The sequence below is a fragment of the Tiliqua scincoides genome, chromosome 3 (assembly GCF_035046505.1).
Source record: "Tiliqua scincoides isolate rTilSci1 chromosome 3, rTilSci1.hap2, whole genome shotgun sequence".
Classification (NCBI taxonomy): domain Eukaryota; kingdom Metazoa; phylum Chordata; class Lepidosauria; order Squamata; family Scincidae; genus Tiliqua; species Tiliqua scincoides.
In genome coordinates this window covers 38622635-38640678 of record NC_089823.1, presented here as the reverse complement: position 1 = coordinate 38640678, position 18044 = coordinate 38622635, and the positions used below count along the sequence as shown (strand labels likewise).

General features: G+C 42.3%; 1 protein-coding gene across 2 annotated transcripts in view; it reads right to left on the bottom strand.

Moving 5' to 3' along the window:
* ALCAM (activated leukocyte cell adhesion molecule) overlaps positions 1–18044 on the bottom strand; it is a 174629-nt gene that overhangs the window by 18941 nt on the left and 137644 nt on the right. For both annotated transcript variants that reach the window (XM_066619881.1, XM_066619880.1), the window contains exons 7-12: positions 16866–16993; positions 13028–13157; positions 7277–7389; positions 3479–3614; positions 2996–3123; positions 1058–1190 (exon numbers count right to left, since the gene is read on the bottom strand). In XM_066619881.1, the coding sequence (XP_066475978.1) occupies positions 1058–1190; positions 2996–3123; positions 3479–3614; positions 7277–7389; positions 13028–13157; positions 16866–16993 (768 nt within the window). The remainder of the gene's footprint in view (positions 1–1057; positions 1191–2995; positions 3124–3478; positions 3615–7276; positions 7390–13027; positions 13158–16865; positions 16994–18044) is intronic.

The window sequence follows — 18044 nt, the reverse complement described above, 5'->3', positions numbered from 1 at the left end:
CTCCTTGGGGGAAGGTGTCTCATCCCCTTCCCCTGGGGAAAGCCCCAAGCCCCGCCAAGGGCCTTCTCAAGTCTCCGCTGGCTATTTTGCTGGCGCAGACTTGAGAGATTCCATGTCATGTCTTCCGGCCCGACACAAAATTCAGGATCTGGCAGAGCAGAGCCCACTTCCTCCCTGAACCCACAACACCCACTTCCCGCCTCCTCCTCCCCAATAATACACTGGCCAGTGCTGTTGAAGCATGGGTCAGGCCTCCGAACAGTGCTGAGGCTTGGCATCAACTGGCACTAACCCAGTGCCGGTGCCACAGATGTGCCTTATGGCAAATTTGCAACATCAATCACCAGAGGTACGCTCGTACCGCTGGCATTAAAAAGCTCAGGATTGGGCTCTGAGGCTGCCATTCTATGCACACTGCTTTAGAAATGAGTCCCACTGAACTTCCTTAGTAAACATGCATGATAGTTAATTGTCAGCTGCCACATGCAGATTACTGAGTGCTATAAAATAGGAATCTGTCAGATAGACCAGGCCAAAAGAAGCTGTAGAACAAATGGCTTAATCTGAAACAAAAAGCTTTTAAATCGATGATTCTGTTTTAATTAAAACATTTATTTTGTCTGACTCAGAAGACACTGGATAGTTCTCAGATTGTAAGATTTAAAAACAAGAAAAAAGTGAAAATGCAACAGTTTATGAAAGGAAGTCCAACATATTTGCAAAATCCCTGACCTGCTGAGGGTTTCTGGGGCATGGACACATTAGCTAGGATCGCAGGAGTACAGCCAAACTCATTTTGCTTTTCTGTGTATCTTTTCCAAAAAGGGAACAAGAGTCAGAATTTGCCATGACAACCCAATTTTGAGAAATGAGTTGCTAAGTGTATGCTTCCCCCTTCCCCTTGTCTGCGAGAACAACAAAGCGACTGGTAAACAACATTCCAGCACAGTGCTACACATGAGAGAAGATGGATATTTTCTGAAAAAGTAGATGAGAACATGAAAAAAAACAATCGCTCGTCATTTTATATTTTTTTTTTCTTAAAAAATGTACTCACTAGCTGATACATTCAAAGAGGTCACAGTTCTTTCTAGCGAATTTTCTGCCACACATGTTAATGTAACATTTTCTTCAGGAGCAATTCTGATTTTACTAGCAAACTTTCCATCGATATATCTAGTCTCCTCCGTCTGGAAAGAAAGGAACATTATTTAAGAAAGGTTACTTGCAGGCAAAAAAAGAGGTTTCATGCATGTGCAAACTATCTTAGCATATAGCATTACAGGTGGCATCTTGGTATTTGTGGAAGATCCATTCCAGGATCCCACAATGGATACCAAAATCCATGGATAACCAAATCTGTGGATTGCAGAACTTATTTTGCAATTGTGACTAGAGATGTGCTCTGGTTGTGTTTGGAGATCCTTCTCAGGGCTCAGAAGGGCCTCTGAACATGACTGGACCACAGCTCTGATCACAATTTGAGAACAACAGATGGGACAGATCCACGGATTTGAGATCTACAGTGAGGTAAAACCGTGGCCCCACCTAAAGAGGCCCCACCTGTATGTTAGTATATTTGGTTAAACATCTAAAATATGATCTCCTGGCCAGGTTCAAAAGTCATATGGAACGAGGTTCTGTGTGATGTTCACAAGCCTTCAGCTCATGTGCCCCTGTCTCCTCTTAAAAACTGAAATGTGATCCCAGTTCATATCCTGGTTTGTTATCAAACTCTGGTTAGAAAAATACAAGATTTGCTTGAGTGGGAGAGGGAGAGTGTGCAAACCTGAGGCTCAGGGACATTTCATAGTACCAATGATAAGCTGTGGTTCCAATGATGTCAGAACTGGGCCACAGTGTGGACAGCACCCACAATAGCGCATGATACAAGAGCAGTTGTGAAAGCGTGCACTGCACACACACACAAACACACACACACCCCACAAAAGAGAAAGAGAGAGAGGATAGTACATTTTGGAAATCTTGGGAGCATTTTAAAAGTCTTAATATATCCCCCCAGCCTCCCACTTACACTTTTTTTTGCTAATTTCCACTGAGGGAGATTCTGTAGGCAAATTCCTTGGCAGGGAAGGGAACCCGAGTTGGGTGACTCAAGTCTGAGTTCTGAAAATCAGCGTTTTTTGCTGACTAGTGGAGGCTCCAGTCACCTATGCCGATGACTCAAGCATTGACTTGAGTCTGAGGCTACTGACTTGGCACTCGGTTCCCACGCATGCAGACTCGAGTCTGTCTGTATCTGGTGGTTCTTGTTTTCTTTTTACTGGCATGAAAAACCTCGTGTAAGCAGCCTCTCCCCTTCAGAGCAGGGACATGCAGTGTGGGGGTGGCAGGTGAGGCAGAACTGCCCCTTCGTTGTCCATGGAAAAACACTGCAGCTGCCCTACCTGCTAACACCTGAGAAGGCTCTCCTTATACCCGTTTTCTTGGGTGTTTATTCTTTGCCCATTTTCAAGCCAAAAACTGTAACCTCCAGCAACAGTTTGTCCCTGAAGGGTCAATTTGAGGAAATCAGGGGCTAAGTGCCTCTTCAGAGAGTTTTTTAGGAGAATTTTAGACTTTCATAACTTGCAAATGATAAGTGGGGAAAAAGTAAAGCTCCTCAATTCCATGCATCCAAGTCTCATCCAGGACTCTTCCCCCCCCACCATCAATAAAGCACTTCCAGTTGGAAGTATGCTTCTGTCGCACAAGTGTGCATGTCTATCATGGTCCTTAAGCTGCAGGCCTATGTATGCTTACTTGGAGTAAGCCTTGCTGAACTGTGAAACTTACCCTGAGCAAACACTTACCAGACAAAGTGACACATCTAGTGACCTCATTTTTAAAATTTTTTTTTGGTGTGTTGCACAATTGACTGTAGGTAATATGGAACTAACACTGTTCAGAAAAAAAGGTTAGTTTCTTCTATGTGGTTTGTTGTCATTTTTAATTGCAAAATGAAATATGTAGAAGTAATAAGAAAGAAAGTTACTTGATTTATGATGCTTCCACTGCTAGTCCATTGTACTGCTGGTTTGGGAAACCCTTCCACAATACAGGATATTGTTTTAAATGTTCCATCTGAGCTGGTTTTCTTCGTCATTTTGATCTGAGGTTTTCCTTTTTCAACAGACAAAACATAACACTAATGTGAATTTATTTATGTTATTTCCAATTTATTCTCCCTACAGCAGGAAATCCAAAACAAGAAATAGTAACAGCCTATAGGAATGTATCACTAGAGGAACTAGCATTCTGCCAGCGATTCGAGGTACTCCACCAATGCATAGAGGTATGCCCTTCTGGAGAAACAGCAGGAAGGCTGCAGCTGCCCCATGCAGGTCAGTGGCTCTGTCAGGACCACCAACAAAAGTAAGTTGGTGGGTGAGATGGGATGAAGGGCAGGCTTCAGCGGACCTGGGAGGGCATTCCATAGTGAAGAACTAATGTAGAAACCAGCAAGCCCTACCATTACCTTCTACGATCAGTGTAAGGGTCTGCTTTTTCTTCAGCCCTTCAACCTCTTGCAAGTTAGTTGCGCAGATGTACTTTCCTGCATCCTGGTATTGTAAACTTGAAAAGGATGGACTTGTCCGCATTCTAGTATTGTCCTGATGGAAGGAGAGCAAGTTTAACAGAGGAAGTTGAGCACATGCACAACCGTAAGACAGGCTAGCCTACAGATTTCAACTTACATTGACCACAACACTCACATAACATCAGATCCTCTTTCAAGCATAACTGGCGCATAATTCTAGGGTAACAACTGATTGATTTCCACTACTATGCAGGAAACAGGCATCATTTCTCACTGAAATTATTAACCGGTAAGGAAACAGGCAGGAAAAGGAACATAATGCATGTGATTAAAACAGCACTGCTGTACACCATTTTTAAGGACATTTCAGCCATGATAGAGTCAATTATTCTGGCATGAAAATATGCACTCAAGCACTGGTGGTAATACATTATATTGGACTAGAGGCCTAACACTGGCATTATTGCTCCTCTGTACAGTATAGCTCTGAAGGAGAGAGGCAACACCTATATTACTCTACAACGACAGGTGTGCACCCTTATCTGTGGGAGTTCCATTCCGGAACACCCTTGCGGATAGCCAAAACCGCGAATATGGGCGATCGTACATCCCCATGGTCTGGACCCTCTGGAGGGGAGGGGAGTCCGGTTTCCCTCCCCTCCAGAGAAGCTTCTGAGCTCAGTAGAAGCCGTAGACTTACGTCCATAGCCTCTGCTGGGCTCAGACTGAGCTCTAGATCTCAAAACAAGTGTCCACATTAGGAGGCCCTGGGAAGCCCTCTGGGAATGGGGGGGCATATGTGCAAGGGGGGGGCGTGGACCCGATCCACATATACAGGATCTTTGAATCTGCAGATACAGGATCCGTGGATACGGGGCCCCCAGTATCAGATTCGAATTCAATAGCAGTTGTGCTTTTGCCAAGTAAATATTGCCATTGCCAGAGTGAAAAGGAAACAAACTGAACTCTATTGCCACTACCACAGTATTGCAATAACTTCTGGCCCACCCCTAGGTAGAGGCTCAGCCCAGGCTTTGCCTCTCCTACCCTCTGACATAGTTGGTTAGTTGAATTTAAATTGTGAAATTCAACTCCATTCTCCTCTTCACAGAATTGCAAGGTTTAGCTTAGCGCCAAACCCATTGAATACTGGCTTTGCAATTCTTTATCAAAACAAGGAGCAGCACTAGAATTTTATATGTTGGAGAATGCAATTATTGTTAATACTGCTGAGAAATGTTAATACTCAATTAATTATCTTTATATTTACTGATTTACTTTTCTGCAGCTATGGGTCACTAAAGGTTATACATTTTCCAGTGGTTAATCAATCTACATTTTTATGACTGCGGAAAGCCAGGGCCGGATATTGTTGGGCAACAGCTATTGACTATATCTCAAGCTGCAAGCCACTAACCATTATTTACTACTATTACTACGTAAATTTAAAAGCACCCATTGTCAAGTTTTACATATTTAAACACAAAGTTCTAAAAGAGGTTTAAATGCTTACATTGCTACACAATGTCTTATACAGAGATACAAAACTGGTCTTTATGCAACATTAATTACATTTCGCCACAGTGCTGATTGGGTCCCCCCCCCTCTGGTGTTACATGGTGAGACAGGAATGAGACCAAGGGGTGTCATATTAAAAGGGTGACTTCCCCACTTCCTGTATCAGGTCAAGGAGCCCTTAGATCTACTGCTTTATAAGAACATAAGAACAGCCCCACTGGATCAGGCCATAGGCCCATCGAGTCCAGCTTCCTGTATCTCACAGCGGCCCACCAAATGCCCCAGGGAGCACACCAGATAACAAGAGACCTCATCCTGGTGCCCTCCCCTACATCTGGCATTCTGACTTAACCCATTTCTAAAATCAGGAGGTTGCGCATACACATCATGGCTTGTACCCCATAATGGATTTTTCCTCCAGAAACTTGTCCAATCCCCTTTTAAAGGCGTCTAGGCTAGACGCCAGCACCACATCCTGTGGCAAGGAGTTCCACAGACCGACCACACGCTGAGTAAAGAAATATTTTCTTTTGTCTGTCCTAACCCGCCCAACACTCAATTTTAGTGGATGTCCCCTGGTTCTGGTATTATGTGAGAGTGTAAAGAGCATCTCCCTATCCACTCTGTCCATTCCCTGCATAATTTTGTATGTCTCAATCATGTCCCCCCTCAAGCATCTCTTTTCTAGGCTGAAGAGGCCCAAACGCCGTAGCCTTTCCTCATAAGGAAGGTGCCCCAGCCCCGTAATCATCTTAGTCGCTCTCTTTTGCACCTTTTCCATTTCCATGCTTTCCTCTTTTCTAACTTTGTTCTGCTGCTTTTCAAACCCTTTCTAAAATCTTGAAAAGGATAGATTGCTTGTGAAACAAAGGTGCTTTCCCTCTGTACTACAAAGATTACTCACGGAGACTATTTGGCGCAGGAAAAAAGATGCTATTGGTGCCAACAGCACTAACAGGAAAAGAGCAGCTGAAGTTTACACCATCAACATTTTATTTCTGCTTATTTCAAGGTGTGCAGGAGACACAAATTTATACATGCGTACTTGGTGCTGAGTGAATGCCAACAGAGAGCAAGGGAACAGACTGGTAGCATGACCATGTGCAGGACTGATTGCAAGACCCACAGGTTCACAGACCAGGAAGGCCACTGACAACTGAGAAACATGATCTCCACCTTAATTGCCCTATGGAGGTCAATGCTCCAGAGACTTGCTTACTCATTAAATGCAAATGGATTTTTTACAGCTCTACAATCCAAGGGAAGCCTACCAGCTCCAAATCATGTTGGGACAGCAAATCTGGTATCTTGTAACTATAGCCTTCACCCAAGGGCTCCTGATTGGGAAAAACAACTTCACAAGAAAGACAAAGGAAACATTTTCCACTTCCAATGGCCTTCACCGTCCCCATGAATGACTAGGAGGCAAGCTAAAGAGCCAACGGCACTCCAAACGAGCCACACGCTCAACTGGATGGGAAAACTAATGGCAGTAGCCAACAGGGATTCTCAGCTAGCAATAGAGAACCCTCTAATTGAATCACCCGGCCAAGAACCTCATACAAACCTATGGGGTGAAATTCTACAATAATGCTAGACACAAAAACCATGTTCTTGCTCTTTGGTCATTCCTTCGCCAGTTATCCTGTCTTGTTTATTCATTTGTGGAGCATTAACCCACTGGTTAAACTATCCATTGTTAACCTAGTCCAGCTTTCCATCCTCATTCCCATTCCAGCTGCTGTCCAAGCACCGCTGTGCCAGCCAGCACCCAAGTTCGGTAACACCTACAATCCTCTCTCTTTTCCAGCTTCTCAAGTGCAACTGAAGCTGCTGAGCTGGCACAGCCTGGCCAGCCTACCTTGTGGGCTGCTTCTCTCTCTCATCACCCCATCTGTCAATGACAGGCGGTTCCCCTGCCCTGTTCCCTTCAAGGCTACTGCCTCATGCAATGGTATGATAGAAAGAGAGCAATTGTCCTATTTTCTACTGCGATAAAAGTGGCCAATCCAGTAACCCTACAACCCTTCCCTTCCTATGACACAAACTCATGCTATTTCTTTAATCACATTTTCAAAATCATCACAAAAATGTAACTGCACATGTTTACAAAAGTTAGTTACTTGGTTTTGAAAGAGATTATATCTTTAAACTTTAGGGAGCTTCATATCCCATTTACTCTCTTTCTTTAAAATAACAGCATGATTAACAATTTACCTTCATCCAGAATACAGTTGCATTTCTACTGGAAGAGATTGTACAGGATACTGGCAGTGCTTCTCCAATGCGCTTAACAACTTCTCCGCTGGGAGTAAGTGACAAATCCAAATCTACGGGGTAGAAAGTCAGTACTGTAAGAGACATCTCAGAAACGTGGTTCATCTAGAGGGCTTACAGATGAGAAGAACACTCTTGGCTAAATCCAGTTACAGCTCCATTTTCTCAAAGTCTCAGCCAATTCCTTTATGCAACAGAACGGAAAATAATCTTCAAAAGAAGGCAGCAAAAATATTTGCATATCTCCTGTAATTATTGGATACCAGAAAGTGAAACACTCCATTTTCCCTGTAGGATCACTTAAGAAATAACAAAAAGGATTTACTGGAAAAAAGACAAATTATATGTGAAGCATGAAAATGATGGGGAAAAGTGCAAGGGGTTTTTTAAGCTTTGTAATAAATTATACAGAAATCTGAACTGCAACTAGAAAACAGAAGGATTGTTTTGCGAAACAGGCAGAAGGATGATTGGTTTTGAGAGATATTTTCTTCTACTATAGGATTTAGAATGATGAAAATGTGCAGGTGAGTCAAGGATAACTTTAACCCACTTCTTCCTTCTGTAGCTTGCCTCAACAAAACATCTGAGTTTCCCGTTAATTTCAGAATTAATCATTGAAAATCCCACAATTATTGGCTGTAAATTAAAAATTACTGTATGAACTAGGTTGCTTTTCTGTCTTTCAGAGTTCTGAGGCAACACTGTCACACTGGCAAAGTTAAAGCAAATTCCAGGAGGCAACAAATATGTGCATATTTTTCAACATGAGCACATTACTGGTACAAAAAGCTGTAAAAAAATAATAAAAAAGATAATTATCTTCAGTGGTCTTCACTGGTCTTCATAAAAATAAAGATAATGGTCTTCAGTGATCTCTGATTTTCCTTTCTTCTGCACAGAGGCCACACAGGCTTTCATACTACATGGTAGTTTCAAAAATATCACACACACATGGCGAGGCAGATTGAAATACTGCAGCTTTGTAAAATCATTGGTATTAAAGCACTTAATGTTACTTAAGCCTGTGAACTTCTCTTCGGTTATCTCACCGGAAAGAAGAGAAGCTCTATTCCCTCAACAGCTCAACAGCCTCAAGAAGCTCTATTCCCTCAACAGGAAAGCAAAATCGTCTACATCTTTCATTTTCCAGTTCTATTAGGAAGATCATTATAATTAAAGGAAACACAGCATCAGAGAGAGAGAAAGAGAGAGAGAGAGAGAGAGAGAGAGAGAGAAAAGAGAGTGCTCAAAGCTTTACAGTAACTGACATTGCTTCCAGTTAGTAATAGCCACACACGACTGATACAAGCCTAATTTCTCTGTCAGTGGCCCTAGGAGCGCTGCCCTTATCTACCTCCACAGCTGCTTACCTTGCAGACTATAAGCACATAGAAACACTTTAGCAAACAATAGCAGTGCAGAAAGAGACACAACTACCTGTCGAATACTATCCTGTTTCTCCCTACCACAAAAATATGTTCCACAAATCAAAGCGGTATATCAGAAGACAAAACCTCTTCAGATTCTATCCCCATGACTAAGAACAATGTAAGTCAGCTGACCCAGAATTGCAGATATTTCTTCTTCACCAGGAGAAGGGCCTGATTTGCAACTTTTCTGAAGTTCTTAAGCATAAAGTCGCAGGGGAAAAAGGCTGTTCTTCCTGCTCTAAAGAACAGAGTTCTTTCCCCCTTCTTCCGCCTGATAATTCTTTCTCTATGGTTTGTCAAACCTTTATTTCTTTGAGGCAAGATAAAACCTAAGAATTGACTGATTAAGAAAAAAATCATTTGGAAGGAAAACCTGTAATACGTGTCACAAAATTATTTAGAAGCATTTATTTCTGAATACCAGTTATAGCACTGAGAGGTAACAGTGTGTGTGTGTGTGTGTGTGTGTGTGTGTGTGTGTGTGTGTGTGTGTGTGTGTGTGTTATATTCATGTCTTACTTGTAAACTTTACAGGTTCATTTGGCCTGTATTTATTTATAATATAGTACTGCTATTCTTCAGTGCCATACCCTGGCTAATTGCTCTTTCAGTAGGAAAGTTCTATTTTTTTCCCCAAAGTATGTCCAAGGCAGCTTTTGCCATCAACATGTGTGGAAGCAGAAGCTATTCCTTCACTATCACCAGAATTTCTACCACCGTCTGACAAACAGGCTGGGTGTAGAGAACCCTACAAGGCAAGGGACAGATAAGGTTGTGCTTCAATGGACAAGCAAAACAAAGTGGCTCCCGTTCAAGAAAATATGACGTGCAATAACTCAACAGGTCGTTACCATTTGTTTCATTCTGTCTCATCTTTGATTCCTTGAGATGAGAAAAACCATACCATGCCCACATATTCACTGACTGTGGAATCTGTTCAGATAATTTCAATCAGCATCTTAAAGTCAGACAAGGAAGAGAGGTTCATTGATTTATTGTTGGTGCTTATACCCCCTCCAAGAAAGAATGACCTCTCACAATCTCTGTAAAGGGCACAGGCTGGTTGCTATATAGCAGTCACCTCAGCTTTTCTTTGATATATGTGTTTGATTTTTTTTTTTTGCCTTAAATCTTTTCCTGTGTAGCTATTTCTTCATAGCTAGGCAATTTTAATATCTTTTCCAGTCTTTTTCCAGACAAATATTAGAACCCTATAAAAATATGTGTATGCAGATTTATTTAGACTAGAGGGATATACCCAAAGCAATAGTATCTCAAAGAAGGGCAGGTAGGAAGCTTCAGGGATTTAAAGGTATGCAAGGGATTGAGGTTCAGGGATGCTGTGTCATGTAAAAAAAGTGCTGGGGCAGAGGACATTACAATTCTATGCATTCTAGTCTTTTCTAATTGGGCCTTTCCCATTTTCACTTAACTTTTTTTCCCTAAAGGAATCTTGTCTTTATTTTAGACTGTCTTTAATTTAGAAATAATTCAATAGCTTCTTCACTGTTCTCTTGCCCTTCTCTTTTTGAGATTTTTTCATGAGTGACAATATTTAGGATGCGTATTTTACTGGCAAAGATGTATTTCTAACATCCATGTCTGTGTATTAATGTGAATGCTGGGCAATTGAGGCATTTTTAGGAAAGATTAAATGGATGCAGAGAGTACTCTGAGCAGTGGAGTAGAGAGTAGTGGATGCAGAAAGGGTTGAGAGGGGCTCAACCCTTTTAACATTCTGTCAGTCAATCTCCCCATCTTGCGGCACATAAGCGCATGAGGAAGAGCCTGTAGCTCAGGGACACAGCACATGTTCTGCATGCACCTCTAGCATCTGCGTGCATCTTCAGCATCTCTAGACAAAGGATCTGACAACAGGAGAAGGAAATATCCTGCCTGAGATGCCAGTAATCTGCAGCCAGAGCAGACAACATAGAGCTAAATGGTCTGGATCAGTATAAGGTGGTTTTACATGTTCACAGTCATCCATACGGACAGCCTGGTGTAGGTTTGCATCCAGTCATTCACAAACGTTTGGCAAAATCTTCTTACGTGACTATATTGAACCATGATGAGGTTTGGGTGATTAGAACTACCAAAACTCAGGGTATCATTCACTTATGCAATTCTCAAAATGCACTTGGGGCATTGCTATTTTGTAGGCACTTGCCATTACATAATCTTCTTCCATGTGGAAATCTTAAATGTCAGGGAAAAGGTTAGCTTGAGGGATGCTCCTGGTTCTTTGAATATCTAGTATTTTACCTGATGGATGATCTTTTGCTGCACTAGTTTCTTTTTCTCAAACTACCAAGTGCAAGAAGATTTAAGTCAGCATTCAAATCTGTATTATCTCACAAATTAATGATTTTTAAAGGCAGTATAGAAAATACAATTCCCTCTTAAAAATGCTGACATATTTTATCTTATGAAAAGACTTGATGAAAAACTAGTTGCTGAAGCCCCACATTGTAACAGCGGAATAATACATTAGCACTCCCTTGCCAGGTTCTGAAAATGATCAGACAATTTAAAAACATCAACAGGACAAAATGAAACTAACTCAATTTGACATGAAATTTGAACTAATTACCAATGAATCACAGAAAGAAATACTTGCCTCATAACCAATTATGAGGTTGTGAACAGGAAAGTGTCAGGAAAAAAAGGTATAATTTAATTACTGGGTAAAGCAAAATATTTGACCTTCAGAAAAACTGGAGTAGCACAGATTGGTCACAATTGGTTGTCACATTTTTAATCCTGACACTGGCATAGCTAGAGGGGGGTGGAGCACTAAATTTTGCAGGGAACCTTACCGCAATGGGACCCTCCCCCACCCCTTTGGAGCCATTTGGGTGGCGGGGGGGGGGGAAATGGAGGCTAATGGCTCCCATGGGGAGGGGGGTTGCTTGCATGCTGGCTCCCTGCAAAACTTAGTGCCCCGCCCCCCTCTAGCTATGCCAGTGAATCCTGAAAATCATGGAGAATGCAGCCCCTCCACCACTACTGGTTGGAGGAACTTCTTTCCCCAGTCCCACCCCTTGGCACAAGGCAGATATGACATACAGGCACCTCACTGGGGTCTGCAAGTCATTGCTGGATAAAGCAAACAAAGCAATTGAATACTTGAATTCTAGGCTCCTTCGCTGGCGTTCCAAAGCAAGACGGCACAGCAGTCCCTTCCTCCTATCTGAGAGTGCAGTCGGAAATTAGCTGTTAGCCTTTTAGAGCCAGGTAAGAATATTTTGCTCTCCACTGTTTTGTCACAAGTGGGAAAGTTTTATGTTTTTTTTGTTTTGTTTTGTTTTTTTGCCTACCCCAGACTGTCTTTGAAGGTGGGTTGAGCCAGGTGGCCACAGTGGCAAGAATAGTGCAGGTCAGGGTCTAAGAGTAGGGATCTGATGTGCACTTTCATGTGTCTCTGGGGAACCATTTCTGGTCTGTCTGGCTCTGGGATGCAGGCTGTGACCCTTTGGGCTTGAAGTGCCCAACCTCTGTTTCAAAGGCTGTCTACCTCAGGATGGGCTGAACAATTTGATTGCCTCAACCCCAGTATTGGCAAGCAGAAACTGGGTGGCATTTAGCTACCCCAGGTTTTGGACAGGGTGGTAAAGACCAAGAGGAAACAATGGGCTTCCTGTTTCCTACAGTGTTGGTGCCTGCACTTCTGTGATAGGACCCACTGCATAGGGATTTATATTGCTTAATCAAGTAGCTCATTCTCCCAAACACTATCTGGTTAGCAGGGCAATGATCTGGAGGGTTAGGAACAAGTGAACAACTCAAGCGCTCTCATGTTTCATAACAGAAAACTCCAGTTTCCCAAAACCACAGGTTGCTATGACGTCTGGCCCAGAAAACTGTGGTTTAAGCAACATACCATAAGAACATAAGAACAGCCTTGCTGGATCAGGCCATAGGCCCATCTAGTCCAGCTTCCTTTATCTCACAGTGGCCCACCAAATGCCCCAAATTATGCCCTAGGATTATGGTTTGAAATACTGACTTGAAGTAATTCTCAGCCCACACTTAGCCAGTTGGTATCTTTACAAACTATGATTTAAAAGAAAGCAGTGGTGGACGGCAGGAGTGCTTGAGATAATCATTACTATTCATTTTAGGGAATTGAAAGGTGGAATCTAAAGATGACTGTCGAGAGACTCTGTCTTGGTTCTTCCAGGTCCATGCCTGTCCTGGTTCACTGGAAGGCAGAGTACCAACAAACAATGGTGAATAATAAAACAATATTACTTACAATGCACTGTAATTGTGGTGGAATCCATCAAACTTTCATCAGTCAAGGAACATCGGTACTCCCCCGTTGCATTTCTTCTTACATCTGTTAATACGTAAAGACTTGAGCTCCTTATAGGTTCTGACTCTCCCTTTCAAAGGAAGTTGAATAGAAAAGTTTACTAATATATGAAAACCACATTTATATATTTTCTATGGCAAATTTCACAGTAGTCGAGAACGAATAGTCAAGAAGAGCCATGGTGGTGTAGTGGTTTGGGAGGTGGACTTAGACTTGGAAGATCCAGGTTCAAATCCCCCCTCAGCCATGAAGCTTCCTGGGTGACCTTGGGCCAGTCACTTTCTCTTAGCCTTACCTACCTCACAGGGTTCTTGTGAGGACAAAAGGAGGGGAGCAGCTGTGTACACCGTGCTGAGCTCTTTGGAGGAAGGGCAGTATAAAAATGTGGAAATAAGTAATAGAAGGTAGCCATCTCATTTCTCAATTTTTTGTCTGATGACTAGTCAAGTTATCAGAAAAAGACTTCTTAATTTAAAAGTTTTTCTGTCAGAATTTCCTTCCACAAATATAAAGGTTTCCATTCACAGATATATCATAACGTACTATTGCTGTGTGGGTCAAAGCAACAGGTACATTGCTATGTAATCAAAATAAAGGACAAAACAAACAAAAATATTTAGAGGAAGGGCAAAAACATCTTTAAAAAGGGCCCAATCCTATCTAACTTTCCAGTGCTGATGTAGTCACAATGCGGCCCTGAATAGGTGAACAAACATTCCCTTACCTTGAGGAGGCCTCTGTGGCCACCCCCCACCACAGAATGCAGCACATGTTCCATTGGCATCAGCAGCACTGGGAAGTTGGACGGAATTGAGCCCAAATATATTTTTAAGTGGGGAAAAAGCACAAAAGTAATTCCAGATCATCCATACATTGAAACTCCCAAGTTACTGAAACACCTATTTTCTTCCAGGACTTCATCTTTAAAATAGCACTGTTACTGTAGGCAATAATGCAAGAAATTTAAACCGACCAAATTTATAGAGAACATAAAAGTGATATCTAACCACAATACATATTGTCTCAGAGCTGAAAGCATGATGCAGAGTACTTAAACAGCAACAACGATGGCTCTTATTTTCGTCAAGCTGTTGAAGAAATGTTATGTTTCCAATTACAAGCACATTTGCCTCCTCACAGAACCTCTACAAAGGAAAATTGGTTCAGCACCACTGTTTGTGACTTTTGGAAGAACTGTGGGAAAAACGTTCTTTAGTATGTTTTAATTGGAGGAGAGTCATCACCAGGTGATGTAAATGAAGCTGAACTAGATTGTCTTACAGCCCAATCCTATCCAGCAAAGGAGCAATGGCTCCGAAGTGTTACATGAAAATCCCCTTTTTCCTTTTAGTTGTAATTTTCTCTCTATCTGGTTATGTTACTATGGACTAAAATACCTTACAGGCTAAACTTCTCACACAGGCCACATTTCCAAAACTCTGGTCGAGTCACAAGCTCATGGTTACACAACCACCACCTCCCTATGGTCACACATTATGGGAAGAAGTCTGGCATCTTAAATCATTGTTTAAGTGTCTTCTACATTACTGTATTCATTGTATTGTTTTAACCCAATCACTGTTTAAGAACTGTATGCAAACTTGAACTGTCTCCTTGTGTTGCTGATTCATTGTATTGTTTAAGTTCCCCCATCTAGGAAGCCAGCCATAGACCCCATTGAATTTTGCTTATAACTGACAACCTGATCCTTTCAATGTTTTTACACACTCCAAGCACCCTGCTGTGTAGTATCATCCAGCTCAGACTCTCTCCCAACCCCTTTTAAGTAAGGGCTTCCCCTTGCTCTCTCTGGCTCTCTCTCCAAGGACCAACACATCTGTGTTGTGTCAGAGGGTCCTCTTCACAGGACTCCGCCCCCCCCCCCCCACTGCTCTACAGGACAGGTAACTAACTTGTGACTGGAACTCTTTCCCTTCTCCCCCCCTTTTTTCTCCATCTTTAGTTAGCAGCTGGGTTTGGTAGATCAGGGACCCCTAAAATCCGTCCCTACCTTTCCTTTTTCTAATTTCCTCGGATGCACCAAATACTCTTTACACGCAACCACCATGAAAGCTAGGTACACTAGATTCAAGTACTAGGACCAAGAAACATACACTTATCATTTCTTCATGTGCATTATGTTTACCTGTGTGCTCTTGTAATAAAACTATAATCTTTTATTAAAAGTTATCTTTCTCTCAGTCTCCTCTTTAAGCAGAAGGGAATTTCTCTGCATTACGCCGTCTTGTTATCCAGCCTGCGACCCTGAGGTTCCAATAAGGGCAGTGTAATAATTCCCCTAAACAAAACAGCCCTTTTGGTAACAGAAGGGCTACCACCAGATCTCATGCTGGTTTTGAGTAGGCTGGAGGTCTCCTCAGGGGAAGGGGAGATTCCTCTCCTTACCCTGTGTAAAGAAACAGCCTGCTCAGTGGCGCTTCTTGATTCAGAACCAGCTACTTCTCTGACACAGACTTGAGAAGCCTAGTGATTCAGCAGAAGAGGCCTCCACCAGTCCCACCTCTCTCCTGGGCCTGTTCTCCCATTTCACCCTCCTCTGTGGAGAAATGCCTCCCCCCATCCTTCCCACATCCCTGAGCCACTTGAGTTCACCTGCTCACTGGCGGTGGCTAGGGGTTGATCTGCAGTGTTGACAGGGTGGCGAATGTTTCCCTGCCAGTGCTGCTTCTTCTCTGGGTGGCACAAACATGTCTTATGGCACATTTGTGACACCCACCACTGACTCTGCTGCAGCTGCAGTGCTGGTGGTAGGGCAGCCTAGGCTCAGGCTGTATAGGTGTTTGAAATGCTAGCTTGCTGAAACGGTCATGGAAGCAGAGCCAGTTACTTGCCAGACTCCTTTACACAATTTAATCCACTTTATTCTCACCACCTCGTGAATACAAGACAGTTCGTCTGAAAGAGAGACATTATGTTGCTTTGTTTAGCCACTTCTTACCTCAATTACATAGAGAGCTGAACCATCCACTTCTTTCAAAGTGGGGTACGTTGAGATGGCACAAAAATACGTCCTATAGCCAATGAAATTGATCTAGTCTGGACAAGGATATTTTGGTGCCTTGGAAGCACCCTAAGGGCGCAATCCTAAGCAACTTTCCAGCACTGGCATAGCTGTGCCAGTGGGGCATGTGCTGCATCCTGCAGTTGAGAGGCAATCACGGAGGCCTCCTCAAGGTATGGTAATGTCTGTTCCCTTACCTCGGAGCTGCATTGCCCTTATGTCAGTCCTGAAAAATTGGTTAGGAATGCGGCCTAACTTTGTTAAACATGACATATCTCCACGACCAGATTTACATAGCAACTGACTGGAAATTATTATTATTAATTATTAACAGTATTTATATACCGCTTTTCAACTAAAGTTCACAAAGCGGTTTACAGAGAAAAATCAAATAACTAAATGGCTCCCTGTCCCAAAAGGGCTCACAATCTAAAAAAGATGCAAAAGAATACCAGCAGACAGCCACGAGAACAGACACTGCTGGGGTGAGGTGGGCCAGTTACTCTGCCCCTGCTAAAAAAAGGAGCACCCGCTTGAAAAAGTGCCTCTTACCCAATTAGCAGGGGTTAATGACCGAATTGCCCCTATTTTTTAAATCAACAGTCATAATCTCTAAGAAGGCACAGATTTCTGATGGTTTAAATTCATGTCGTACAAAAGTGATTTAGTAGTTAGTGACTAAAATGTGATGGCTCCTGGTATTCGTGCAAAAGGTTACAAAGGGGAAAAAAGTATTCACAAGTAGTCAGTACTTACTTGAATATAAAATAAGAATTCCTGAGGTGGGGGATTACCATTTCCAGAACATTTTAGGGTGATGTTATCACCTTCTTTAATTGTATTCTTTTGAGAAAGTACTTCAATTTTTACTTTCTCTGTTGGATCTGTAAAGACACAAGAATCAATGAATAAATTTTTCTCTTAATGTTCATCTCATTCAATGCAGCAGTGGCAAGGATCTGCTACGCACAGTTCCCCTGCTTGACAGATAACCACTTACACAACAAACGGTGCTCCACAAGACCTTTCTGGATCCTGGCATCCAGTTCTAGGGCTCTGAGTGTAGTCTCCCCAACAGGTTTACAGCTGCTTGTGTAGTGGCAACTGTGCCAATGACCCGTCTAGGAGGCAAGACTTAATTCAGGTCCCCTAGTCCTCCCCCAGACATGGCTGGACCTGACAAAACTGGCATCAACCATTTATTCAATAAGTGCAGATTTACTATGTTTGAAAGAACATCCATGTAATTCCTGTTCATACAGGACTTCTGGATCATATCCAAATAAACAAAGAAAAAAGGAGCTTTTCTGTTAAAATGCTATACTAAGTTCTACCAAAGTCCTGTTTACACAGATATTTCTTCCGCTTCAAAGGTTCATTTCATTTCATTCACCTTTATTGGCATATGAGACATACAAACAAACAAAAAAGTAGGAATAAATAGTACAAAAGGTTACATGAGCATTAAGGCCATTTTAACTTTGATTGCAGGTCAGAAGATCAAGGAATAAAATTTTTATGGTTGACAGAGGCATCATCATGAGTTAGTATTATCTATGTTAATAACTCTTACAACACTGGACACATTAGTTTATACCAACTGATTAAATGGGAGAGAGCTCTGTGGCGCTGTATTACCAGTTTTATAAAGGTTGCTAATTGGGTAATGAGCGATTCATCAGCAGATGTTGCAGAATGAATTTGTCAGGATGTCCTGGAAATTTTGAGAGTATCTAAGAGGTCCAAGTGGAGTAAATGAATATCCTTATATAGATTGCAATACAATAATGTGTGGGTCAGGCACTCTACTGTCTTGCTGTTACATGGGCAAAGTTGTGCTTCATACAGGACTGCACTGAATCTTCCAGTTAAGAAGTTAGAGGGTAGCGTGTTGCATCTTGCTAGGGTGAGGGCACGTCACTCCTGTGGATTATT